The following is a 22427-nucleotide window of genomic DNA, read 5'->3' as shown; positions in this document are numbered from 1 at the left end:
TTGCTGTGCTGCTCTTTCTGCTATTGTAATTTTGCCGGTGCTGCGGGTTACTAGTGTATTACCGCTATGACCTACCGTTGTGCGGTGACGTTATTCCTGCCGCTGGGGAAAATTTTCTATACCCTACCTTCACAAAGAATCATCCCAGGAGATTTGTAGTTTGGCTGATAGCTGTAGACAGGCTAGTAGTGTGATTTACAAATAACAGACAGCATCTGGATAATCTCTTGTCTACTAAAATAGGAGAATACCCACGATGAAAGAACCCGACTGAGCCGCCGCGTAGATCACGCGAGCGCAACACCACTGAACTAAGTACTGTAACCACCAAAACCGTAAAACTGACTGGCCGGACGCTCGGGATTCCTCGCCTTCTTTTTTCTTTCCATCCGTCGCCCTTTTCATCTTTTCCCTTCATTCCGGCTTATCGGCGCATCAACCCTTCCTCGCCCCTCTCCCTTCTTTCTCACACTCACTCACACTCACATACCTTCTACCTTCGACGGCGATACCTCCGCACTCCCGCCTAATTCTCAAATACGTCTCGATATCCCTTTGCGTCCTGTTGTCGATTATCCCACATTTTCCCCATGTCGCCGCCTCCGCTGAAATAAAACTCAACCCATCATTGAATGACCCGCGATGGCGTTCAACTTCAACTGGTCGCCGTTAATGGCGGACGCGAGCTTCTACACTCGCGCTCAGGAGCTACTCACTGCCGCCTTGAATAAATCGCCAAAACCGCCGATTATCGTGGACGATATCCATGTCACCGAACTCAATCTCGGTTCTATCCCGCCCGAGCTGGAGATTTTGGAAATCGGAGACCTGGCCGAGGATCGCTTTAGAGGCATCTTTAAGATGTCCTATACGGGCGACGCCTTTCTGACCCTGAAAACCCGCGTCCAAGCAAATCCGCTCAATACCTATCTTCTCACCCGACCGTCCTTTGCGACTCCCTTGCCGGTCGCTGCAGCGTATGTGTTGTTGGATTTCCCTAATACGCAGCCAAGCGCATCCTTGCTGACCTGATCGCGACGAATTGCAGAACTCCCTTGACTATTCCCCTTCAAATCACCCTTTCCGATTTCAAACTTTCCGGCTTCGTTATATTAGTCTTCTCGAAGCAAAAAGGCATCACAGTTGTCTTCCGAAATGACCCCCTTGAGTCACTCAAGGTGTCGTCGACATTCGACTCGATCCCCTTTGTGCGTGACTTTCTACAGCGAGAAATAGAAGGCCAGCTTCGCGTTTTGTTTATGGATGAGTTGCCCGCCATCATTCATCGCCTGTCTCTCCGATTATGGGTTCCAGAATACCGGGCTGGAGAGGAAATGGCTAATCGCACTACCAACACCGCGGGTGAAGGACCTGGCCAGGATCCTCTGGCGAGTCCTCCGCAGGATCCCGTGGATGCTCAGGGCAACGCTTTGGATGAATCAGAGATCGCTTCGCTTTCGTTGGATTCCTCGGTCGAGACGCACTCCCTGTTTTCACAGAAGAACTTGCTCCGTTTGGCCGCACTTACGGACTCCCAGCGAACGCTATCACTGTTCACTCCGTCTATTCAAGAAGTGGTTTACCGCGCATGGACGTCGCCTTCTGACGCGGGCGAAGTTTCGGGTGGCGTAATGTCTCCCTTGAGCCCTGCACTTTCCCGGACACATTCTCAGGTTGGCGGGATGTCCTCCTTCCAGGATACAGCCAGCATGGTATCCTCACAGACTCGGTCTTCGACGAATACCCACACTTTCAGCAGCTACGGTCTGAGCTTGGGAGCCGGCCGCCATTCGAAATCCAATGCTCGCAGGCGGAAGAAGCGTGTGGTGGATCTGCGTCGTCCCAAGGCTCCAGAGGATGCCGCAAGTGTGAGCGGCGATAGCACCTACACCGAGACCACCAGTGCACCGTCTGTCTGCTCGGCACCTTTGCCGGTGGTCAGCGAACAGACCGATGACCCAGTGACTCCCCCGCTGTCTCCGAACAGTGAACTACACCTTCCCACGGTTCCCGAACGACATCGCTTGAGTATTTCCAGGCAGATGCCTCGCCGCGATATCGCGACTGAAATGTTGCGTGAGACCGGAGAGTCGTCGGCTCAGCCGGTCAATCACTCGGCGGTTGATGTTGACGCTACTCCGCGGGTGGCTGTACACCCCTATATTCCTGCTCAACATGACAACGAGAAGGGAGAAGCAAGCGCCTCGCGCCAGCTCCCTTCCAAGGCACTCCCATTCTCCGATACCAAGCCGACATCCAGCATCGTTGACCAAGCGCTGGTGGAACGACTGGCCGGAGAAATTGCTCGTCGCATGCGGGAGGAGAAATTGACCCCCGGCAATTCTTGCAGTTCGTTCTGGGATCGTCTCAGCCATGATGATGCCCCTCCGGCGTACGGTCAGTGACTAGTACAGCCTTGTGGGCGTCTTTGTACTCTTTTATCTTCACCTATTCTTTTCTCCACGGCTAGGATGCTCATACCCGTGCAATCCTCCCAGCTTCAGCGAGTCTGGAGCATTTCATGACCGATACGACACTGCATTTAATCTTGACTGTGCTTTACTGTGTTTTAATTGTTTCCAAGCGGGCTTTAGAACTCTGTACATTGATTGGACTGTACTCATAAAAGAATCTGGCGTGTTTTTTTTTTTTTTTTTTTTCTTCTTTTCTTTCTGATTTTTGACCTGCGTGAGCGATCTGTTTCTGAGGGATACCACTTCGCTCGCTGACTCTCTTTGACTGTGATTTTCTACTCTACTCTCCTTTGTCCATTCTTTCTCTTTACTGATATTTTTATGTTTGATTTGGGATTCGGAAGCTGGAAGCACGCAACCGATGGAGGAGTCAAAAGAATGACTGGCAAATCTGGGTTTAGTTTTGCCTTGCTGAATTGCCGTAGAGTTTCGAGCAATGCTACTGTATATTTTACTGATGAAATTGCGATAGCACGTATTCTCGCTTTGAAGCAATCACGATCGTAATAAGGAATAGTCATAATCCTCCGAAATCCCCACGATCGAAGCGTTCTCCTTATCTTTTGGGGGTTTGACGCCAGAGCGGTCGGCTCCACCGTGGCTCCGATCGGTTTGCGACGAACGTCAACCATTTAACTCAACCTGACGCCCGTTCGCTTCCCTCTTCTTCCCTTCCTTCCTCCGCCACGTCGCCAGTTTCCCTGCCCGTCCGTTCCCCAGTCCGTCCAATTCCCCATTCCTCATCATGGCGGGCCTGTTCAAGAACGTCTTTGGCGGTTCCCAGCCCTCGAACCCAGCCAAGGTTGACGATGGTGAGTCTCACAACACGCACACCCCAAACCCCAGCTTTTGCCTCGAGCTCTGTACCCCAGGAAAATTAACCCTTCCCCAAACTTCCTTCAATTGCTCCCCCAGCTCTAGTTCAACGCAACAAACAATTCCCTAATCACTTTTTTCCAATGCAGACTTCGCCGACTTCGTCGAAGCCCCGGAGCCCTCCCCGGCCTCCCTCGTCGCCGGGTCCTCATCCATCCCAGCCGTGAACACCCAAGGCGTCACCCCAGTCCCTTACACCAAATGGTACCGGGTATGGGAGCGGACCTCGCCGCGAGACTTCATGCAAGAAGCGACTGTGATGCCCATCATCCTCCTAATCATCCTCTTCCACTTCTGGGGCACGCGCAAGAACCGCCGCAAGGCGCGCGACTGGGCGCAAGCTCACACCTCCGCTCTGCAAAGCGAGTTCGCCGTTGTGGGTTTCGACGGCCCCAGCAGCAGCAACAGTGAAGGACAACCCGACCCCGAGTCTCTCCTCAAGGAACGCTCCGCTCAGGAATTCGCCTCTTACGCGACCGGTCGTCAGAACGTGGCGTTCGTGGACGTGGCCATTAAGCTCCCCAAGCGGTACAACCCCGTCACTTTCTGGACGGAGACTGTCCTGGGCTTCTTGTTTGAGAGCTGGTCCCCCCCGACGGAAACCTACGAGGCTACTGCGTACACCTTTGATGGAAAGGAGAAGGACGTTGTCCCGCTCCCGGCCAACGATCGCTCTTCCCTGAAGGTCAACAACTCGACCTACGATGGATTCATCTGGGCTGTTGTGCACAAGAACTACATGCGGAAGTTCCGTCAGGACCGCTACGACGCCAGCATCACTTTCACCAGGGATAACAACAAGTTGCCTAACTGGGTTACGGTTATGACGGAGAGTGCGGAGATCACGGATGCTTTGCTCACGAATGAGCTGGCCCAGGCTATTGAGAAGGCCGGCAATGACTTCAAGTACTTGATTGTTACTGACCAGCCTGTTGATAAGCCCATGAAGTGAGTTTCCCACCCTCCTTCCCCCCCCAAATAAATACAACCTATCCCTCAAACCGAGCACACGTGCTAATCTACACCCATCTATGCAGAATCGAGGAAACCACCCCCCGCAAGCGCATTGAACTGTCCGTCACTCTCCCCAGCAGCGCCGAAGGCTACAGCACCACCCTGCCGCTCTTCACGCAGTTCCTCCGTTTCGCCGACCGTCTCGTCGGCTCTGCCCACTTCCGCCCCGAAGTGATGCGCAAGGTGCGCAGCACTCGCGACGAGGAGATCAAGAAGCTGCGTCGTGCGGATGAGGAGGAGAAGGCCGAGGAGCGCCGACTCGCCGCCGAGAAGGTCAAGAAGGAGGACAGGGAACGTCTCCTTCGTGGTATGTCTGCCGATGAGCAGAAGAAGTACCTGGAGCGTGAGCAGCAGAAGGAGCACCGTCGGATGATGAAGAAGAGTACGCGTAGGGGGTGATTTCTGTTCTGTTCTCTTTCATTTATTGAACGAACTGTGGATTAGGGGAACGTGGACATCGGCTATCGAAGTCCCTGCTCAAGTTATGGTTTGGTGGTGAGGCTGTTCGTTCGTTGTATATCTTCATGTACAATGTATTCGTAATTTTTTTTTTCTTATTTGGATGATGATCTGGGATGATGGGGCTGGATTTGGTTGGAGCGATGCCGTGGGGTCAGTCGTGTTCTTGACTGGCTGCAGTGGTTTAATTGATCTACTAATGTATGTTGATGGCATGAAGGCCTTTTGGTTCTGACTACAAGTAGTTCCTTCGTATGACCGATCTATTGGTAGCCATTCAAGTCTATGATGCTCCCAGCCTCGTGTCTATATACCTGTGATAGATTGGGCAATATGTAGATCGAAATAGTGCTGCTAAGCAGCTCAAAGAGAAATACCCAACCAAGAAGACATCTACCCACGACGGGAGTAAAGTATGACACCCGATCTATAACAACAACACCAGACACTAATAAAATCTCACCAATATATACCCGGAATCAAGCCTCAGCAACCAAAAAGCTCATCAAGCTTCCCGCAGTCAACCCGCCTACGAGCATCAATGCCATGAACCCACCCGCAGGTTCACGTTCATCAGGAGACACCCACTGTCCAGCACCCATCATGCAATTACTCCCCAGGTACCCGTTACTAATGCCGAACAGCAACTGCACGACGAACAGGTAAAAGAAATCGCTTTCCACCACTGCACCTCGGCCGCGAATGTTGCAGAGGAGGTACAGCGGGATGAATGCGGCTCGAGCAATCGAGAAGAGGAACAGCACAAAGGGACGGTTCACTAAGGACAGACGGGGAAACAGGACGAGCATTCGGCCCATCAGATCACCTGCGTTCCAGAAGAAGAATGCAAGAGGGATGAAGACAGCCTGGTCGAAGAGTCGTGATCGTCCGGGAGTGTCGTGGACGGATTCGATCTCCGCTGTGAAGACGGGGAAGGTCATGGTGACGGTGAAGCAAAGGAAGATGGCTGTGGCCATGAAGCGGAGCTTCTTGAAGAGCGTCCACAGGCTGACGGACTTGTTCTCGGGCACATCTGAGTCGCTGTGGTCGTCTGTTGGGTCTAAGAGGGTTGATGATGCGCGTTGCTTTACGAGGGATAGGAAGGCCAACAGAGCGAAGGACGACACGGCTGTGGCCGTGATAAAGTAGGCAAAAGCGGATTTGGATGACTCTTGTGGTGCTTTTTGTCCTTCTTTCTTGCTTGGTACGGAGATCACGGTGAGGATCTGGACAATGCAGGGTAGGACACCCGCTACGCCTTGGCCGCCCATGATGGCTTGGGTATACTCCTCTCTTCCGAAGCCGGAGACGTAAGCGTACACGCCATTTTGATTTATTCCGGTCGCAAGACTGGCCCCGAATACCATGATCATGAGAAAGCCGAAGTATGTGCTCACTGAGACATCTTTCATTAGGATGGTGGAGAAGGCCAAGAGCGTGAATACCACGATGTTGATAAGCAGAGAGATAGTGACCCGCTTCGGATATGATGCTCCCTTCTGCAGCTTGGCCAGGATGAACGAGGAACCTAAGTTAGTAACGGTGGATACAGTCAATATTGAAGGTTGATAATGGGTTGCTGCCCAGTCGTCTGTGTGGAAACGGTGGTAGAAGTATGGTGCAGCAGCGAGGAACATGTTCCTATGATGTTCCGGTCTAGTTAGATAGATGCTTTCAATGCAGTTGCTGTAGGTTGGGACATACCATGCCCATAGCATCGACACTCCCAGGAGGAAGAATACTGCATATTCGTATTTGGAGAAACGGGGATGCTCCAGCTCCTCACGAGCAGAGTGAATGCTCTCATTGTCGGCGTCAACCGGCTGCTCGATTGCTTCATACGTAGGCCGGCGAGCGATCAGCCCGCGAATACGCTCCATTGTAGCGAGTTATTGGGTTGTCCCTGTTCGAACGATGAGAGGGGACAGGGAGTAGTACGAGACTCAGCCCATGATGGTGGAGGAAAGTGAGGCAGGGAAGATCGACGGGGAGGACAAGAAGATGAGCAGCAGCTGGTCATGAGGCGTGACACTCGCCAAGAGTGGTAATCCGCGGGTCACGTTGGGCTGGGTGACTAAGAGGCTTATCAATTCAATACCAACTACTAACTAACTACTAGTAACTTCAATAGCTCAACAGCTCGAATAGCATGTCGGCAATTGCACGCAGAGCATAGTTCAGAAGTAGAGATGGGTATTATATTTTATCTATCCAGTCACCAAAAGCTGAGCCACCCCGGTGTGGGGGGTATCCCGTCGATAGATAGTACATCCAGCTGAAGGCGACCCAGCTGTCTCGACAATAGTGTACTATGTGCTCCATACAGGAGCTATATACTCTACACTGCTGAAAACAAGATAACGAAGAAAAGAAAGAAAACAACAAATGGGTGTCCGGAAAGGTAGGCGCCTCCACATCTATGAAGTAGCGGACGCTCCTACTTCTTCTGCTGATCGCGTTCGCTGCTGGCATCTTCGATGTCAGCCTCAGCTTCCTCTTTCTCCAACTGCCACAATTTCTCTTCTGTCGCTGGGCTGATAGGGGCGTTTGCCGGCGTGTTCTCGCCACCACTGATTTGCCATTCCATCAGCTTTGTGAAGGCGCCGTCAGGACGAGAGCTAAGCTCCTCGTAAGTTCCCTGTTCGGCCACCTTTCCATCAGGGGCAAGCACGATGATTGTATCAGAGCGCTTTATGGTAGACAGTCTGTGGGCGATGCTGATGGTCGTGTTGTTTCCACGAAGAAGGGCAGCAAGAGCGCTGTTGACCAATGTCTCAGATTCTGCATCAAGAGCAGAGGTTGCCTCATCCAGAATCAAGATATCGGGATCTTTGATGAGAGCACGAGCAATGGCAATGCGCTGCTTTTGCCCACCAGAAAGTTGAGCGCCGCGAGGTCCAACCTGAGTATCAAGTCCATCGGGCTGCAAGAAGTTAGAAAAATGTACAATCAGAAAGCAAGTTGTCCACTTACAAAATCGCTGATGAACTGGCAGTTCGCCTTTCTGGCTGCTGCGATGATCTCTGACCTAGTAGCCCGTGGCTTGCCATAAGAAATGTTCTCAGCAATTGATCCCGAGAACAGGACAGGTTCCTGAGCAACAACACCAATCTTCCTTCGAAGGGACTTGGCGTTCATCTCGCTGATGTCTTGGCCGTTAATCAGGACCCGTCCTTCGGTTGGGTTGTAGAACCTCAATAGAAGCGAAGCAATAGTTGACTTTCCTCCACCCGAGGGACCGACGATGGCAACGTTCTTTCCTTGCGGGATCTCAAAGTTCAATTCCTTGAAAATAGGAACGGCAGGTCGCGTGGGATAGCTGAAGTTCACGTTTTCAAAACGAATAGGACCACGGGCCGATTCAACCTTCTTGCCCTTCGTCGGGGATATCGTTGGCTCACGATCCTGCAATTCGAAGAGACGACTAGCAGCTCCAACACCCTTCATCAGCTCGGAGTAGAAGCTAGAGAGACCGAACATGCTGGAACCGGCATAAGCAGTATACATCAAAAAGGATGTCAACTCTCCAATAGTGATGCCACCTGACTGAACCATGCCGCCTCCAACATAAAGCAATGCAAGGATTGTCATGTTGCCCATGAAGCCAGTCTGATTGTGCTGTCAGCTAAGTGGTAATAAGTGATAAGCGCACAAATACAGGGGAACATACGGAACTGAAGAAAGTAGCGCTAATCAAAGATTCCCTCTTGCCAAGCTCGAAGATCTTGCGCACTTGGTTATTGTACCGGTTCACTTCGAGGATCTCACCAGCAAAAGACTGGCTAGTCTTGACATTACCAAGACGCTCTTCCGCAATCTTGGTCAAAGTACCGAGGTTTCTCTGGATCTTGCGACTGAGGTTCCTTATCGCCCTACCATAGAAGAAGGCGCCGAGACCAATCGGAGGCAATAGCACAAGCAAGACACTGGACAGCTTGAGACTGACATAGGTCATCAGACCAAAGCCTGCTGCACCACTAACCGCTGCTCGTAAGCCGTCCGACAAGTTCTGCGTGATACTTTTGCCCACGATAATGGTGTCAGAACCGAGTCGTGAGATCAAGTCGCCCACTCTGTTCGCGTCGAAGAATTCCGCATCTTGCACAAAAGTATTACGGAAGAGCTTAGAGCGAAGCCTTGAGACAATGCGCTCTCCAACGATACGGAGGATGACAATGCGGCCATAGTTCGCAGCGGCACCCAGTGTAAGGATACCAGCTAAAGCTCCATAGAACATCGGTACACTCAAGCCGAAGAGCAGATTTCCACCTCCCTCTTCGTCAGAGGTCTTTGTAGCTGCATCCATGATTTTGCCGATGGAGAAGGGAACGGACATGGTGATCGATGACGAAATAAGCAGGAAAAAGAAAGCAAACCCGAGCTTTCTAGCTTCGGGTCGGGCAATGAGCAGGAGTCTCCATATTTCTTTGAAGCCGGCTTTCTTGTTACCAGATCCGTCTTTCGACAGCTTAGCAGCAAGGTTTACCTGCGCAGCCTGCGCTCCCTTTTCGGAGAGCTCGAAGCCCTTGTCTATATCTTCATCTTCCTTGTCCTGAGCCGTGGCGTTATTCGTTTGAGCAGATTTAGCCGTTGAGTTCACTGGCTTGGATTCCAATGACCGTTGCGAAGAGGAGAAGAACCGAGTTTGCGCTATTAATTGCGACCGTATGATATCGAACCGTGAACCGTTACTTTGACGGGTGGATAGACCAGACGTCAGCGAGAAATTGTTGCGTAATGAACCCGAAATGCCCGAGAATTGTCGGCTAGGAACGCCAAAGATGCCAATTCCAGATCGATGTGGCCGAGCTCCAAAGTAAAGCTCATTTAGTATGCCCCCATTCATCTGAGCTCCCCGTCTGGCGGTGACGCCGGGGGCCCAGGAAGCCAGCAACCTGGCTCCGCGCATTTCGGACGATAGAAAGCGGATTCGGATGGCTGCTCAAATGGATGCCAAACGGAGTAATCAGGGTGCCATATCCCACTAGACAGCCCGGTGTCTGCTAGATCTCATGACAAATCAAAGATAAATCGCTCTCCGGGAGACTGCTAGACGCTTGGAAGGCAGAACATGTTAGCCGTGAAGCCGCGAGTCCGGCCATCGCCGTTCGGCCTCGCATCGGCGACGGTTCTGCCTGTGGACACCGCCTGCCCTAATTCCGCTGCCGTCGAAGCTGGTCGAGAGCTTTCGATGATCCCTCAGAGCTGGGATAGGCTGCGCTCGTGCATTTCTTGGTTTTTAAGCTTTAAAGCTAACTTGGAGTCAAGTTCGCTGACCATATATTATCTGGAACTATATCCGTACAAACGACTCCACCCCATTTCCAGGCTCTATACATCTACTCGTTTACCCCACCCTCACCCCTCCTTATACCATCGACTACATTCCGCACTCGCCCAACATGGTGCTTGACTACAGCAAATGGGATGCACTGGAGCTATCTGATGACTCCGACATTGAAGTGCACCCGAATGTCGACAAGCGTTCTTTCATCCGGGCCAAACAAGCCCAGATCCATCAACAACGTGCCCAACGCCGCCATGAGATCGAGACGCTGAAGTACGAGCATATTGTCAACAACGGCCTCCTTTCACGAATCGATAAGCTTCTTACGGCCCTGAAGCAGAATGAAGGCTCCAAGTCCGTCGAAGAAGTGATCTTCCAGAACCTTATGGAGTTTGCAGGCAACCCATCGGACGACCATCCTCCCGCAGCCCCGGCAGGAGTTCATACTCAGGAGAAGGAACAGCCTAAATACTCACAGATGATGAGCGCTCTGGTTGACCAGGTGAAGAAGGAAATGGGCGACGTCAGCTCGGAGAACCTCTATCAGGAATATATCAAGGGTGTCCAGAGGCACAACGATAAGGTGCAGGGCTTACAAAAGGAGCTTCTTCAGAGACTTGCCCAGCTTGAGAAGGAAGAAGGCAGTAAGATTACCAGCGAGGGGTTGCACGAGGGGTTCAACACTTCCCACATTGCCAAGCCTGGCGAGGCCAAGGGCCAAAAGACGGAGACAGTTGAGCTTCTGAACCCTGGAGCTTCTACAGCGGGCTCATCCCAGCAAGCTGCTGCCCCAGCTGCTGACGATGATGACGAGGAGGAGGATCCTGAGAATATCAAGGCCAGTGAACTTGCCAAACGATTCGCGAAAATCAACCGCAACGATTACCGTGCTTTGCTTCAATTCATCTCTGAGAACCCCCAAATTGTTGCTGAGAAGGAAACGGATGGTCTATTGGTTGAAGCTTTCAACAGCCAGATGGAAGGCAAAGAGGACTACGCCCGTACCTGCGTTCACCAAGGCTTGTTGTTGCAGTACTGCCGCTCCCTGGGTCGCGACGGTATCTCGCTTTTCTTCAAGCGGTGCGTATGCGAACGATCGATTGCCTTGAGTCGCTTGCTAACAGGTATATTCGTATAGTATCACAAACGCAGACCACCAGGCTGGAACCCTCTTCCGGAACGACGTCAACGAAACTTACCATAAAATCAAGACCCGCGCCGCGGAGCTGGCGAAAGACGGCTCTGCTTCTAACGACCCCGCTGGAGTGGAACAGATCCAGCTGCATGCAGTCGACCCGAACACTAAGATCACCATCAACATACCTTCTGCTGAGGGCGATGACCCTGTTGAAGTTGAGGCGCGCAAGGTCTATGAATCCTTCTCCAAGGATCTACAGAAAGCCTTGGCATCGGAGTCCTTAGATGAGGTCAACAAGGTCCTCGGTAAGATGAGCGTTGAAGAAGCCGAAGATGTCGTTGAGAAGCTAGGACAGAGTGGCATGCTGAGCCTGGAGGAAGGCATTGTTGATGCGACCACGGAGGAAGGAAGGAAGAAGCTGGAAGAAATCGAGGCAGAGAATAAGAGGGAAAGAGAGGAACAGGAAGTAGGTGAACCGGGAGGCGATATCACTGAGCTGGACTGAGGTATGAAAATAATAATGCATATGTTTGGGATGGTGGAAATGTTTGTATTCGTCAACAGCGACTGTGTTAATGGTTGATTTGGATGAACTCAGATTGTTAATATAGCATCTAAGCCCCTACCTCCGAGTAGGAGGATTACAATGTGTGACCGCATGCTCAAAGTAAGATGTACTTTAGCGAATACCAAGTCTCTTGATGTTTTGCATAAGCGCCGTTCTTTAAGGTAGTAATGGACGTGGAAGGCAATTAAAATGTTCCAAAGTATGTAATCTACCTACATCAAGGGGAAATAAGCAACATAAGAAGACATGTGTTTAAGAATTGAACAGAAGACACATGTACTGAGAAATAGCCATTATCTCGAGTACTTGACGAACTCCTGTATAAGAAAGTATGATCGGGTCGAGAATCTGAGGCGCACGGAGGTGGTATGAATGGTGACGGTCGTGATAATAAAAGGCGCTGGAATGCAGAGGACAAGGGTAATCTCCAGTGCTTCAACTCTTTCCCACTCTCTGAGATGTATCATTAGACCAAAGTCTTATTTTGTGGAATTCGGCCTTCTTCGCATCCAGAGTCCTTGTAGTTGGAACCCATTATAGTTTCAGCTGCTTAAACGCCGCTGACACCAGGGGCATTCTGGTCCTTCTTAAGGTCAAGGAGCAACTCTCGGAAGCGCTCCTTGCCGGAGCCGCTGGCACCACCCTTGGTTCCCTTTCCGGAGACATCGACAAGCTTCGCGATGCGTTCCCAGCTAGTACCTCCCGAAGAAGTGTCCTCCCGGTTGGACAGGAACTGATCTGCCTCAGCGCGAGTCTGGGCACGAAGCTTGTCGGTCTTGTTGTTGTATGAGACATAAAAGTCGTCAATATCCTCGCGCGCCTTCTTTATGGTAGCTTCCTTCTTCTCCTCCGAGATCTCCGCACGACGCTGAATGTCCGCATCTCGCCGCTCACGCCATTCCCTGCAAGGCATCTACCATCAGCACATGGACCCCATACAAGTGAATAGCAAAGAGTTATGAAAGTCATTGGCTGGCTGCTGATATGGGTGACACATACCTGACGGGTTCTGGCTCCTCCTCCGGGGCTTGAGAGGTGTAGTTAGAATACCCGGTGGGTGGAAAGGGGGCACCCGACCCAGTGATTGTGCCGCCAGGAGCAACTTGCTGGTAAATTCGCAGTCACGTTAGAGACTCCCCCAAGCATATACCAGACATGTCTCATACCTCGTTTTGTGTGTCGAGAGCAGGGAAGGAAGACTCGAATCCAGCGATCTCCTGAGGCTCAACACCACCCGCGGACGGGGCGGCATCCGCACCTCCCAGCAAGTCGTCGTCATTGTTTATGTCGTCGGCGACATGATCTTGGGGAGTCGCAAATTGTTCTGCATCATCACCGAGCATAGCACGTTCGCGAGCTAGGAAGTCATTTTCATCTGAGGCACCGTTGGTCTCAACAACTTCGGTCTGGCCTAGAGACCGGGGTTAGTGTTATGTAGTGTTGGCGGGCATGATGCCGGCTGCTCACCTGCAGAGAAGTCCTCCAATGAAGGGAAACGATCCGCCATACTTTTCAATTATCGTGAATTGAGTTATAGATTGATTTCGCGAAGAAGTTGAACTAAGAGAAAGGGGTCAAATGAGGAGAGATGAGAATGTGAACGTAAGGCTCCAGCTGGCGTCTTGGGGATCGAGCGGACCGTTCCAAGTATGAATGGCGAACCCCCCGGATTCTGCCAAGAAGGCGGTCTGACAGCTACACAGCAATTACCAGGTGCGACGGATGAGCTTCACTGTTCCTCAGGACCATTTCACTCTTTCACGTCAGATTTCCAGGGCAGTGGTCATATCGATCCGACTCAAGCTGAAGTGAATCTCTTTTCTATTGCGCATTCTTGGTACATTGTGCCCGTTGTCATTCGTTTCAGCATTCGCGCTTAAGGAATAGCGATCCAAGTCCAAGCTCGCGGCGATCAAAACACACTGCATTCACACATCTTTCATTACTCTTTCTACCAGATATTTCTTCTACTTCGGCCATACTAGCAAGTATTCAGAATGGCCTATACGGATGATGCTGTGAAAGCGAAGCTTTCAGCCCTCAACGAAACCCAGGAAGGCATTGTCACAGTTGCGCAATGGGTCATGTTTCACAGGTAAGATGACAACTGTTCGTATATACAAAGACTCTGCTCATATGTTATTCCAATCTTAGGCGACACGCCGAACGAACCGCACAGCTCTGGCTGCAGAAACTCCGCGATTCCCCAGCACCGAAGCGCCTGAACCTGATATATTTGGCCAATGGTATAGCTCATGTTCCGAGTCGGTTGTAGTTCGACACTAACAGCATCTCAGAGGTCGCGCAACAGTCTAGAGCTCGCCGGAAAGAGGACTTCCTCATCGCATTCTCGCCGGTTGGTTTATCATCTTTGGAACCTGGCAGGTATCAGAGGTTAACATTTACCAGATCATCGCAGAGGCCACGGCTATCGCATACAAAGGTTCCTCAAATGATATTCAGCAAAAGATTCGTCGCGTGGTTGAAGTATGGAGACAGAGATCTATCTTTGAACTTCCCATTCAGGAGGCCGTAGAAGCTCGAGTAGATGGTAGGTCGTCTTGCTATTCCATACTTCATTCATCCTGCTTACTCCGTAGTAGAGATCGATAAGTCCCGCTCTACCGGTAAAAAGCCGTTGCTAGGAGGGTCCCTCTTTTCGAGCTCGTCGGGCTCAACACCGTCTGAACTTCAGCCTCTAGTGCCTCTACAGGTAGCCGTTTCAAAGGCTACCGTGGCTTCAACTGCATCTGCCACAGCTGCGAATGCAGAGTATGACAAGATGCACGACCCCAACACGCCTTTGCCTACCCCTCCAGTGCATGCGGCGCGGCTTAGCCAGCTGTTGAAAGCCCTTGCGAATGCAGAAAGCTCTGTATCCGAGGTTATCAAATCACGCACCGCTCTCATCGAGGGTCTCGAGAAGCTCCTCGCAACCAATCGCTCAGCTTTGTCCAAGGAACAGTCAATGGTCGCACAGTTGACGGAAAGAAAATCGGAGACGGAAGCCACCAAAAGAGAGGTCGAAGATGGGATCATGCGCGGGCTCTCTGCCGAGAATTCGCCTGCGATCAACCATGGCGATGCTGGGCCAGAGGGAGAGCCTATTTCTCGTCCAGAAGTTGAGGCCCTGACTCCTCCACCAGTTGAGGCCATTACACCTGTTGGCTCTCCCAAGCAGGCCGCACAGGACTCAGACTTCAGCGCAGTACCTCCTCAACCCCAGATACTGGGTGGATTTACCCTGCCTGGGTTCGGAAATCCGGTCGATTCTTCACTTTCGGCGGCGGGCTTCCCTCCCGCGGGACTCGGCGAGCACCAAACAGACGGTTCGAACGGGCTCCATGCCAAGAGACGCAAGGTTACGCATGAAGAGGAGGATTACGCTCAATTCGCAGGCGGCGACTTGGATGCTGATGTAGCTGAGCTCTTAAAGCAGGAAGGTGATGCCCAGCAATAGGCCTTTTAGTTTCACACACTCTACGGTCGGTGGCAGGCGCAAGCTTGCTTATCTTTCATCCCGACAGACTCCATTTTTACTTTCAACATTATTTATTCTGTCGTCTTATGTGCTGTTTACTGAGAATGTAGTTATCCATTTTCTGTTGCGAGGCACGCCCATTCTTGCCTATTATGATAATATCTGGATATCCACTGTTTATGCGATTAGCAATACGGCCCAGGTTTATGCCCGCAGGACGAACTAATTTCTCTCGAAAGGAATCAATACGTCACTGGAATACATTTGAATTAGTTTCATTACTATTATCATGGAACGCTGAAATGCGAACTATCGAAATATATCCGGGTCACCCCATTTGTTTCTCGCAATCCGTAACGAAGAGGGACTCCTTCTGCGGCGGTACATGGTATGGAAGGCACGAGGAGTCATTGCGGGCGGCTGTTCATTAGTTTGCGGGGGAGGTGGCGGCGCCGGTGCCGGAGCGGGATCCGGGGAACTGTGTTTCTTCGGCTTGACTAATAAGACAATAAACAGGCCTGCGACTATGATCACCAGCAGGAGCATGATCTTGCGCTTCACTGTACGTCGTTGGTAGTTTGTAGCCTGCAAGATGCAGATTGGTTAGTAGGAGCTTTTTGCTCGGGTGGCTGCATCAGACGCGAACGTACCACTTTCAGCTCTTTATCCGCGGCCTTGACCTCCGTGCCCATCCGCTCGATATTATAGTCAATCCGATCCAGCATGGTACCCTGATCGATTACCATAGACTGCAGCTCCCGGAAAATATCCGACAGCTCAATGATTCCTTTCGCGATGTCGTTTATTTCCCGTTCCCGCTGTTCAATGGCGGCATCGTTCTGGCCCGTCAGTCGTTGCGACGTCTGCATCAGCGTGGATTGCGAGAACGACTTGTCCGCATCGGATTCCATTAGCGACGGGTCTGTGTATGGGTTCTGCATCGGTGTCGGGGAACGTTCAAACGGCGCTGATCCACCTTCCAGTCCTCGTAACTCTACCACACAACTGCGGTTAGCTTGATAAACAGACGTAGCGCAGCCCAGAATAAACTCACTCTTCAAATAGGTACTCTGTTTCTTCCGGAACCGAGCACTAGCCTCTTGCACCCTAGCAGCAAGAGATATCTGCAGGTTCTTGGCCATAGTTTCATCGCCGCTGCTAACTCCACCCTGTTGTTGGGCTTCCCGTACCATTGTCTCAATCTTCTTAACCGCTTTCTGGCATACATGAAAGGAGCGCGTGATATCCTGTGTGAGTCTTTCTATAACTAACTCATCTTGCTTCCTTACGTCCTCGTCTCCGAAACCGGGTAGAAGGTGTTTCTGGTGTAGCTTATCGAGGTGGGAGGACTTCTGCGCAATGTCCGCAAGTAGCTCCGTCACTTCCTCCTGTACGTCAACCCAGCGCGGGGGTAAAACGTCCATCTCGATAATTGCGTCGCCATCGTCGTCGAGACCGCCGGATTCTGAAATAAGTCTCCGGCTTTCTTCAGGCTGCGACAGGCTATCGGAGAAGCCATTGGAAGCTCCGAGATAACGTGGCTTCTTGGCTGGATGATGCGCGAACGACTGGCGGTAGGATATGTAGCTGTATCGAGGATGGAAGTTAGTTCATGATCTTCGCCATTCTGAATAATAAAGCCTGGGATGCAATTACAGATTGGTCCGGTCCCGCCACATTGTGAAGGGTAGGAAGAGAGGGTCGTTGGTCTGCGGTGATCCTTCGTCGGGGACACTCTTAGGCCACCCTGATCATTGTCCGGCCAGGGATGCCGTTAGAATGGGTAGCGAAATTCGAGTCACAATAAATTCAGAGCAGAATATCTGGACATATGAAATGGCAGTGAGGGGTATAGGCCGTTTTTCCGCGTCGTAGAATCAAGTTTCGTAGGGTGTATTCGATAGAACCGCTGTACTTCCCGGAGCTCCCCATCTCCATGTTGCACATGAAGGGACGGCCGCACCAATCCCAATGTGGTATCAACCGTGCCGATCTAAACGTATTACGTCAGCCACGATGGTCTGAGACAATGCCTGAGTAATTATGCGAGATTATGCATCTCAATAGGATTGGTCAAGTTCGGAAGATGATGTCCTGGATGAGGATAAGAGGTCCGTCATGGGCGAGAGATACATGTGGTATTGCTGTCTAGTGTGTTCCATGAATTACACACTGTAGATTACATGCCGCACCGTCATTGCCTGTCACAAGAGAACTATCTTGTGTAGATGCTACTTGGCTACTAGAGCATTATGAGACAAGAGTGACGGCTACCTAGTATTTCTATATCTGAAGCAATACTTCGTGATAACCGGTCGTATTGGTCACCCAGCTGATGCAGTCTAGACACACATATAGTGAGATACTATCAAGAGGCATTACCTAGGGATCAAGTTCGGATAACAAGATGTTGATAGGAGCACGTAGCAGCCGTGTCGGATGCTCTGAATGCGACGAGATGTGGAGGGCTAGAAGGAGTAGACGAATTAATGATCAAACAGCTGCAATGGGGCTATCTCACGTGCAGATTTGTTATGGTTTATTTTGGATGTTACAAGCAGTTTTGGCAGGTCAAATAGGAAGGATTGAGATCGGAAATTAGTGATTCCATTGCATGCTCTAGCCTGGATATTGCAGACTATGAGCAATCATGTTGGCAATGGAGGTTGTCAGTCTCACTTTGCATGATTATAGAGTATGCCAAGCCCAGATAACTTGCGCAGTTTTTCCGTACTTATGCCGCCTAAAGAAACAAGCCATGGTTCTAATTGCGAAGGTTTTAATCAAGGGCATAGAAGTCACAGGGGTTGGAGAAGAGTCATTTTCTGCTTCGTGGGTTGCATGACTGAACCCTCAGGTACAGGAGTGTCCCATATCAAGGTTCCAGGGTATAGTGTCTGAACAAGGTTCGTCCTGGTCAAAGGCAGGCGGGACTTGTTGCCTTCAAGCTTTGGTACTGCCGGGATCCACGGCTGGTCGTCACCAACTGGCCAAAAGGCGCCTACTTACAGATTGCATGCAAGGCTGCGCTCCGACTTGCAGCCATTCAAACGAATATGTTTAGCCAACGGGCATTTTCATAAGGCAGATATGACGGGACGCGGCGAGCCTGCAGCAGCTGAAGCAAAAGCAACCAACCAAAGCATGGAGGGGGAGCGTGCAAAAGGAGGCGAATTGACAGACGGGCGGGCAGGACAGAACAGCGTTTCCAGGCGCAGAGGGCACATGGTGGCCAGGGCGGGTCACGTTTCAGGCATAAGCGACCGCCTTGCCAGGCGTCCAGCTCAATGGTCATTTATTATTATGATGGATTCGGGTTCCCCTTAAATCATCTTCCACCAACACCACCACCACCTTCTCCTCCCCCCACAGCCCTTTACCGCTACCGTTCAAGCCACCAGCTTTCTCGTTCCCTTTCTACTCAGCTTCATTACCCTCCCGGGACTTCTCACATCCCATATCAACCATGGTATGTACCTCCTTCCTCGCTGTCCCGGCCAGTTGCGTTGAAAATCCCCCACTTTGCGGGGCAGATCTGCCTGGCATTCTCGACAGGATTGCTGACATCGCATCGTCTAGGCCGACTCTCTGACCGAAGAGCAAGTTTCTGAGTACAAGGAGGCCTTCTCCCTCTTTGTGAGTGCTTCCTGAATGAACCCCCGGTCACTCATCTTCACCGGCTCATAATGCTAATGTATTTTCGTACTCAATAGGACAAGGATGGCGATGGTGGGTGGAATTCTGTCCCCTTCACGTTTTACCTGTAGCGCCCGATCCGACCGCGGGATTTCGACAGCCATTCCCCCATCAATCTGAATCATTATACTGATGTACTCTGGAAATAGGCCAGATCACCACCAAGGAGCTCGGCACTGTGATGCGCTCCCTCGGCCAGAACCCCTCCGAGTCTGAGCTTCAGGATATGATCAACGAGGTTGACGCTGACAACAACGGAACGATCGACTTCCCCGGTATGTGATAGATCTACGCCTGTAAGGCGGGAATGCCGTATGGGTTGTGATTGACTTTTGCCGCCAGAATTCCTCACCATGATGGCTCGTAAGATGAAGGACACCGACTCCGAGGAGGAAATCCGCGAGGCTTTCAAGGTCTTCGACCGCGACAACAATGGCTTCATCTCCGCCGCGGAGTTGCGCCATGTCATGACCTCCATTGGCGAGAAGCTCACCGACGACGAAGTCGATGAGATGATCCGTGAGGCTGACCAGGACGGTGATGGCCGCATCGACTGTATGTTTCCCATTCTTGATAAGCCCATGATATGACATGCTAACTCTGCTACCAGACAACGAGTTCGTCCAGCTCATGATGCAAAAATAAACGGCTCTTCATGTTCTATTTGTCTTGTGTTAGCGGAAAGGGTGGGGAACAATGAAATCTACTCCACAATGTCCCATCTTTTATCCCATCCCGTCTCTTGTAGTCTCATCATTTTGGCTATGACTATTATTCATCTTGATGATCGAGCGCTTCGCATTATCACTGTTGGTTCTAATGTTGCAGGAATGGTAGAGGCGACCATAGGTCTAGACTGGTTTGAGCGAGCTGAGATTGAGTATGTCAGACAGGGAGGGCTGTCTTTGCTGGGAGTTCCTGCGTGATGTGACTCGCAAGGGTTATTTGTTACTCTTCATACCCACTTACCCCTTTCACCATTGTCCATAGTCCCGTGTCATGATTCGTTCCTTTAACCGTCTGATATCTCGTAGTGGCTCGATTTCATCGGATAATAATCACTTTGATATTCTAGGACTGTTTTGATGTAGACAGGAGATAATGGATTTATGCTGCTACTTTGTCAAAGTCCAACACTCTGCCTCCGGGTCTCAACAAAGAGCACCGAATGTGGAGGCCTTATGTTAAATAACCCTGCTTCTAGCGCTTTTTGACGGCTACCACTGCACATCGCGTACATTCCTTGTGCCACATGCCACCCGGAACTTAATATACGAGATCTCCCCCTTCAATTTCCGATCTGCCAGCTTGATGACCATACGTCTTCTTAAATCAGCAATCTCCCAAGACATTTCAAATTATGTCCATCTCAATATCGAGGCCTAGTTATTTTACCGGTTGAACCTAAATATCTCCATGAACTGCCTCGCCACATCCACACCCGCATCCGGATCCGGATCCTCATCCGCTTGCTGTAGGTTTGCTTCGTCAGAAACAGTATGTCTGCCCTTCTGTTTCAACCTTCTCAACCGATCCTTAGCTTCCTTCCCCACATCCGGCAATAAGATAGCTTCCCTGGCCCCCTCAATGCCCAGCCTCGCCCAGAATTCCCGGATCAACGCCGCACTGGCTGCATACTCGGCATCAATATCCGCATCTTCGATAGCATCCGGGAACGCCATATCAATCCCGGAGTCGTCATCATCAGCTATTTGCCCATCGCTCGGATTCCGTGGTGCTGAAATCGAATCGACTATACAGGGACCCCGCCATTCAATCTCCACAACTGTTCCGCGCACCCTCGCTGCTGGCTGAGTCTGTCGCACATCACCCACTCGAACCCGAAAATCACCCACATCGTAGACCACGCCGCCTGGTACGGTGACCGTGTGTCGATGGCACCAGAAAGGCTGGCAGGCGTAGCCGAAGTGCTGGAAAAGAGCATTACAGGATGGAAGCGGCACGGTGGTCATGACCATTGGTCCTCCTGACGGTGCAGCGGCATTAGATGGGGTGGAAGGGGTGGGCGCTGTTGCGCCTGGAGCTCCACTTTGAGGAGTAGTGTTGGTGGGTGAGCCAGCTGGCGTGGTATTAACACCGGTTGCCGTGTGGTGAGTGGTTTTTTCTAGTGCTTCAGAGGTGTAGATGAAGCCGTGATTGGAGTGAAAAGACAGTGATAGGAATTGCATATAGCGCGGTTGAACTTGGCGCTGAGATGCTGAGGCTGGAACACATGATGGTGTATCGCGCATTAGCCTGTGTTCGAGGAACCAACGGCCTACTAATGTTGGTTCGTCTGCCAGGGCTGTATGTAGGCGCTCTGTGATTGTGGCTAGCCCTGTGGATGCATTTGGATTGGAGGGGATGAAGTAGACTCTGGATAGTTAGAATTAGCATGATATGAGGATGAATCATGGTTGGTGAGCACTCACCCTGTTATAGGCATTGTATAGTATTTGAAATTCTCTTGATAGGTGATGTAGGTCTATGGAAGGTTTTTCTTGTCCTTGAGTAGGGCACCTACAGAGAGATTCACGTGCCAAGTTAAGGACACAAGAGGGGTATCTTCTTGAGAGCAAGGAAAGAGAGAAGTGCAGTAGATATGTGTAAGAGTCAATGACAATAGTATGGGCTCAATTGATAGTGAGTTTGGTAGTAAGCAGGCAGCACAGGTAATTCATTTGAAGCGCGGATCCGTTTATGTCTAATTACACATCAGCATATTAAGCATTGAATGGGACCATGCTATTGGTGGAGATTTATCTAGACATACCAAGAAGAATGCAATAGCAGTTTATGTTGCTTTGAGTATATCACCCACAGCTTTAGTCGGACTGATTGGACTGTCCGTGGCTTTTTCGGGCATGTGACCCGTCATGACTTGGAGACAGTGTTGACTGCCTTGGGGTCCAGGCCACAGAGATGCAAACCGGTCAAACACCGCCCCCAAGCAACATTAACTCACTCCGACCTCCGACTCTCATTTCCTCCATCGTCTGTGGCTGTTCACTGGCCCATCCTCCACTTCGAGTACCAACATTAATCAAATCCTGGGCCGTATGGGTCTTCGGGGCTCCACATCTCACATTTTATCTCCGACTCTGTCTCTGATTGAGCCACAGCAACGTCTGAGATCCGTCTAGACTTTGGTCTGGAATATCCAGGGGAACACACTTCCACTTTCTGTTCTCTACACAGTACGCGCGTATGTCTCTCCTTGCCAAGACGCGGGACAAATCCTCCGGACAATGAGGCTGAGACCACAAAGGGGTCTTAGTTTCGGAGTAGTCGACGTCAAGTGGTCAAGAATAGAAAATCGCACCCACTCCGGGTGGACTAACACTCCCTATTCTGCGATCCTTGAGACCGGCCAGGGTCCAAGGGACCACTGGCTTACGCAATGAGCAGATCCTTTTGCCATATTGCTTGTTTAC

General features: G+C 51.0%; 12 protein-coding genes across 12 annotated transcripts; 6 read left to right on the top strand and 6 right to left on the bottom strand.

The window, feature by feature from the left end:
- Positions 1–4: 4 nt before the first annotated feature.
- Positions 5–530, bottom strand: BO83DRAFT_56646 (uncharacterized protein). Its single transcript, XM_025537434.1, has one exon. The coding sequence runs from the start codon at positions 416–418 to the stop codon at positions 140–142; it is 279 nt and encodes a 92-aa protein (XP_025386913.1). The 5' UTR covers positions 419–530; the 3' UTR covers positions 5–139.
- Positions 531–2600, top strand: BO83DRAFT_56652 (MDM34 family protein). The gene is made up of 2 exons (XM_025537435.1): positions 531–977; positions 1049–2600. Exons 1-2 carry the CDS (start codon positions 643–645, stop codon positions 2403–2405), a joined length of 1692 nt encoding a protein of 563 aa, XP_025386912.1. The 5' UTR covers positions 531–642; the 3' UTR covers positions 2406–2600.
- Positions 2601–3130: 530 nt separating this feature from the next.
- Positions 3131–5040, top strand: BO83DRAFT_363011 (CCDC47 family protein). The gene is made up of 3 exons (XM_025529551.1): positions 3131–3286; positions 3440–4298; positions 4388–5040. The coding sequence occupies exons 1-3, from the start codon at positions 3220–3222 to the stop codon at positions 4761–4763; spliced, it is 1302 nt and encodes a 433-aa protein (XP_025386911.1). The 5' UTR covers positions 3131–3219; the 3' UTR covers positions 4764–5040.
- On the bottom strand, positions 5041–6803 carry BO83DRAFT_438276 (nucleoside transmembrane transporter FUN26). The gene is made up of 2 exons (XM_025536080.1): positions 6528–6803; positions 5041–6464 (listed from the first exon to the last, which is right to left on the bottom strand). Exons 1-2 carry the CDS (start codon positions 6701–6703, stop codon positions 5303–5305), a joined length of 1338 nt encoding a protein of 445 aa, XP_025386910.1. The 5' UTR covers positions 6704–6803; the 3' UTR covers positions 5041–5302.
- A 211-nt stretch (positions 6804–7014) lies between these two features.
- Positions 7015–9891, bottom strand: mdr2 (ATP-binding cassette permease mdr2). The gene is made up of 3 exons (XM_025531484.1): positions 8494–9891; positions 7797–8432; positions 7015–7746 (listed from the first exon to the last, which is right to left on the bottom strand). The coding sequence occupies exons 1-3, from the start codon at positions 9730–9732 to the stop codon at positions 7261–7263; spliced, it is 2361 nt and encodes a 786-aa protein (XP_025386909.1). The 5' UTR covers positions 9733–9891; the 3' UTR covers positions 7015–7260.
- A 146-nt stretch (positions 9892–10037) lies between these two features.
- BO83DRAFT_340060 (Hsp90 co-chaperone CDC37) lies at positions 10038–11945 on the top strand. The gene is made up of 2 exons (XM_025528570.1): positions 10038–11190; positions 11249–11945. The coding sequence occupies exons 1-2, from the start codon at positions 10226–10228 to the stop codon at positions 11751–11753; spliced, it is 1470 nt and encodes a 489-aa protein (XP_025386908.1). The 5' UTR covers positions 10038–10225; the 3' UTR covers positions 11754–11945.
- Positions 11946–11995: 50 nt separating this feature from the next.
- Positions 11996–13429, bottom strand: BO83DRAFT_379330 (clathrin light chain CLC1). The gene is made up of 4 exons (XM_025531483.1): positions 13284–13429; positions 12983–13227; positions 12816–12922; positions 11996–12718 (listed from the first exon to the last, which is right to left on the bottom strand). Exons 1-4 carry the CDS (start codon positions 13321–13323, stop codon positions 12367–12369), a joined length of 744 nt encoding a protein of 247 aa, XP_025386907.1. The 5' UTR covers positions 13324–13429; the 3' UTR covers positions 11996–12366.
- A 138-nt stretch (positions 13430–13567) lies between these two features.
- Positions 13568–15622, top strand: BO83DRAFT_379329 (CTD-interacting domain-containing protein). The gene is made up of 5 exons (XM_025531482.1): positions 13568–13911; positions 13971–14062; positions 14114–14172; positions 14226–14367; positions 14420–15622. Exons 1-5 carry the CDS (start codon positions 13814–13816, stop codon positions 15274–15276), a joined length of 1248 nt encoding a protein of 415 aa, XP_025386906.1. The 5' UTR covers positions 13568–13813; the 3' UTR covers positions 15277–15622.
- On the bottom strand, positions 15574–17199 carry BO83DRAFT_362995 (t-SNARE syntaxin TLG2). The gene is made up of 4 exons (XM_025529550.1): positions 16954–17199; positions 16352–16884; positions 15948–16291; positions 15574–15882 (listed from the first exon to the last, which is right to left on the bottom strand). The coding sequence occupies exons 1-4, from the start codon at positions 16974–16976 to the stop codon at positions 15607–15609; spliced, it is 1176 nt and encodes a 391-aa protein (XP_025386905.1). The 5' UTR covers positions 16977–17199; the 3' UTR covers positions 15574–15606.
- A 497-nt stretch (positions 17200–17696) lies between these two features.
- Positions 17697–18026, top strand: BO83DRAFT_379327 (uncharacterized protein). Its single transcript, XM_025531481.1, has one exon. It carries the CDS (start codon positions 17705–17707, stop codon positions 17897–17899), a length of 195 nt encoding a protein of 64 aa, XP_025386904.1. The 5' UTR covers positions 17697–17704; the 3' UTR covers positions 17900–18026.
- A 630-nt stretch (positions 18027–18656) lies between these two features.
- On the top strand, positions 18657–20067 carry BO83DRAFT_379325 (calmodulin). Its single transcript, XM_025531480.1, has 6 exons — positions 18657–18766; positions 18877–18933; positions 19011–19026; positions 19143–19268; positions 19336–19548; positions 19604–20067. The coding sequence occupies exons 1-6, from the start codon at positions 18764–18766 to the stop codon at positions 19636–19638; spliced, it is 450 nt and encodes a 149-aa protein (XP_025386903.1). The 5' UTR covers positions 18657–18763; the 3' UTR covers positions 19639–20067.
- Positions 20068–20384: 317 nt separating this feature from the next.
- Positions 20385–21439, bottom strand: BO83DRAFT_389778 (uncharacterized protein; the record flags this gene model as incomplete). Its single annotated transcript, XM_025532824.1, has 2 exons — positions 20385–21369; positions 21426–21439. 2 exons carry the CDS (start codon positions 21437–21439, stop codon positions 20385–20387), a joined length of 999 nt encoding a protein of 332 aa, XP_025386902.1.
- Positions 21440–22427: the final 988 nt, after the last annotated feature.

Source organism: Aspergillus eucalypticola (genome assembly GCF_003184535.1).
Source record: "Aspergillus eucalypticola CBS 122712 chromosome Unknown BO83scaffold_16, whole genome shotgun sequence".
Lineage (NCBI taxonomy): Eukaryota > Fungi > Ascomycota > Eurotiomycetes > Eurotiales > Aspergillaceae > Aspergillus > Aspergillus eucalypticola.
Note: the sequence above shows the minus strand (reverse complement) of the source record. Positions and strands in the feature narration are given on the sequence as shown.

Bases quoted from the DNA above. Each gene is read 5' to 3' on its own strand.
- BO83DRAFT_379329 (XM_025531482.1), top strand. From the start codon at position 13,814: ATGGCCTATACGGATGATGCTGTGAAAGCGAAGCTTTCAGCCCTCAAC. The intron at 14,173-14,225 runs GTTGGTTTATCA...AACATTTACCAG, and splicing joins TCCTCATCGCATTCTCGCCG to ATCATCGCAGAGGCCACGGC. The intron at 14,368-14,419 runs GTAGGTCGTCTT...ACTCCGTAGTAG, and splicing joins CGTAGAAGCTCGAGTAGATG to AGATCGATAAGTCCCGCTCT.
- BO83DRAFT_56652 (XM_025537435.1), top strand. From the start codon at position 643: ATGGCGTTCAACTTCAACTGGTCGCCGTTAATGGCGGACGCGAGCTTC. The intron at 978-1,048 runs GTATGTGTTGTT...GACGAATTGCAG, and splicing joins CCCTTGCCGGTCGCTGCAGC to AACTCCCTTGACTATTCCCC.
- BO83DRAFT_379330 (XM_025531483.1), bottom strand. From the start codon at position 13,323: ATGGCGGATCGTTTCCCTTCATTGGAGGACTTCTCTGCAG. The intron at 13,228-13,283 runs GTGAGCAGCCGG...CCCGGTCTCTAG, and splicing joins ATTGGAGGACTTCTCTGCAG to GCCAGACCGAAGTTGTTGAG. The intron at 12,923-12,982 runs GTATGAGACATG...CGAATTTACCAG, and splicing joins CTCTCGACACACAAAACGAG to CAAGTTGCTCCTGGCGGCAC.
- BO83DRAFT_363011 (XM_025529551.1), top strand. From the start codon at position 3,220: ATGGCGGGCCTGTTCAAGAACGTCTTTGGCGGTTCCCAGCCCTCGAAC. The intron at 3,287-3,439 runs GTGAGTCTCACA...TTTCCAATGCAG, and splicing joins CCCAGCCAAGGTTGACGATG to ACTTCGCCGACTTCGTCGAA. The intron at 4,299-4,387 runs GTGAGTTTCCCA...CCATCTATGCAG, and splicing joins CCTGTTGATAAGCCCATGAA to AATCGAGGAAACCACCCCCC.
- BO83DRAFT_379327 (XM_025531481.1), top strand. From the start codon at position 17,705: ATGTTGATAGGAGCACGTAGCAGCCGTGTCGGATGCTCTGAATGCGAC.
- BO83DRAFT_379325 (XM_025531480.1), top strand. The intron at 19,269-19,335 runs GTATGTGATAGA...TTTTGCCGCCAG, and splicing joins CGGAACGATCGACTTCCCCG to AATTCCTCACCATGATGGCT. The intron at 19,549-19,603 runs GTATGTTTCCCA...CTCTGCTACCAG, and splicing joins CGGTGATGGCCGCATCGACT to ACAACGAGTTCGTCCAGCTC.
- BO83DRAFT_56646 (XM_025537434.1), bottom strand. From the start codon at position 418: ATGAAGGGAAAAGATGAAAAGGGCGACGGATGGAAAGAAAAAAGAAGG.
- mdr2 (XM_025531484.1), bottom strand. From the start codon at position 9,732: ATGCGCGGAGCCAGGTTGCTGGCTTCCTGGGCCCCCGGCGTCACCGCC. The intron at 8,433-8,493 runs GTATGTTCCCCT...CAGCACAATCAG, and splicing joins GCGCTACTTTCTTCAGTTCC to ACTGGCTTCATGGGCAACAT. The intron at 7,747-7,796 runs GTAAGTGGACAA...AACTTCTTGCAG, and splicing joins GCCAGTTCATCAGCGATTTT to CCCGATGGACTTGATACTCA.
- BO83DRAFT_362995 (XM_025529550.1), bottom strand. From the start codon at position 16,976: ATGTGGCGGGACCGGACCAATCT. The intron at 16,292-16,351 runs GTGAGTTTATTC...GTTGTGTGGTAG, and splicing joins ACAGAGTACCTATTTGAAGA to AGTTACGAGGACTGGAAGGT. The intron at 15,883-15,947 runs GTACGTTCGCGT...TGCATCTTGCAG, and splicing joins CGGATAAAGAGCTGAAAGTG to GCTACAAACTACCAACGACG.
- BO83DRAFT_340060 (XM_025528570.1), top strand. From the start codon at position 10,226: ATGGTGCTTGACTACAGCAAATGGGATGCACTGGAGCTATCTGATGAC. The intron at 11,191-11,248 runs GTGCGTATGCGA...ATATTCGTATAG, and splicing joins ATCTCGCTTTTCTTCAAGCG to TATCACAAACGCAGACCACC.
- BO83DRAFT_438276 (XM_025536080.1), bottom strand. From the start codon at position 6,703: ATGGAGCGTATTCGCGGGCTGATCGCTCGCCGGCCTACGTATGAAGCA. The intron at 6,465-6,527 runs GTATGTCCCAAC...GGAACATCATAG, and splicing joins GTGTCGATGCTATGGGCATG to GAACATGTTCCTCGCTGCTG.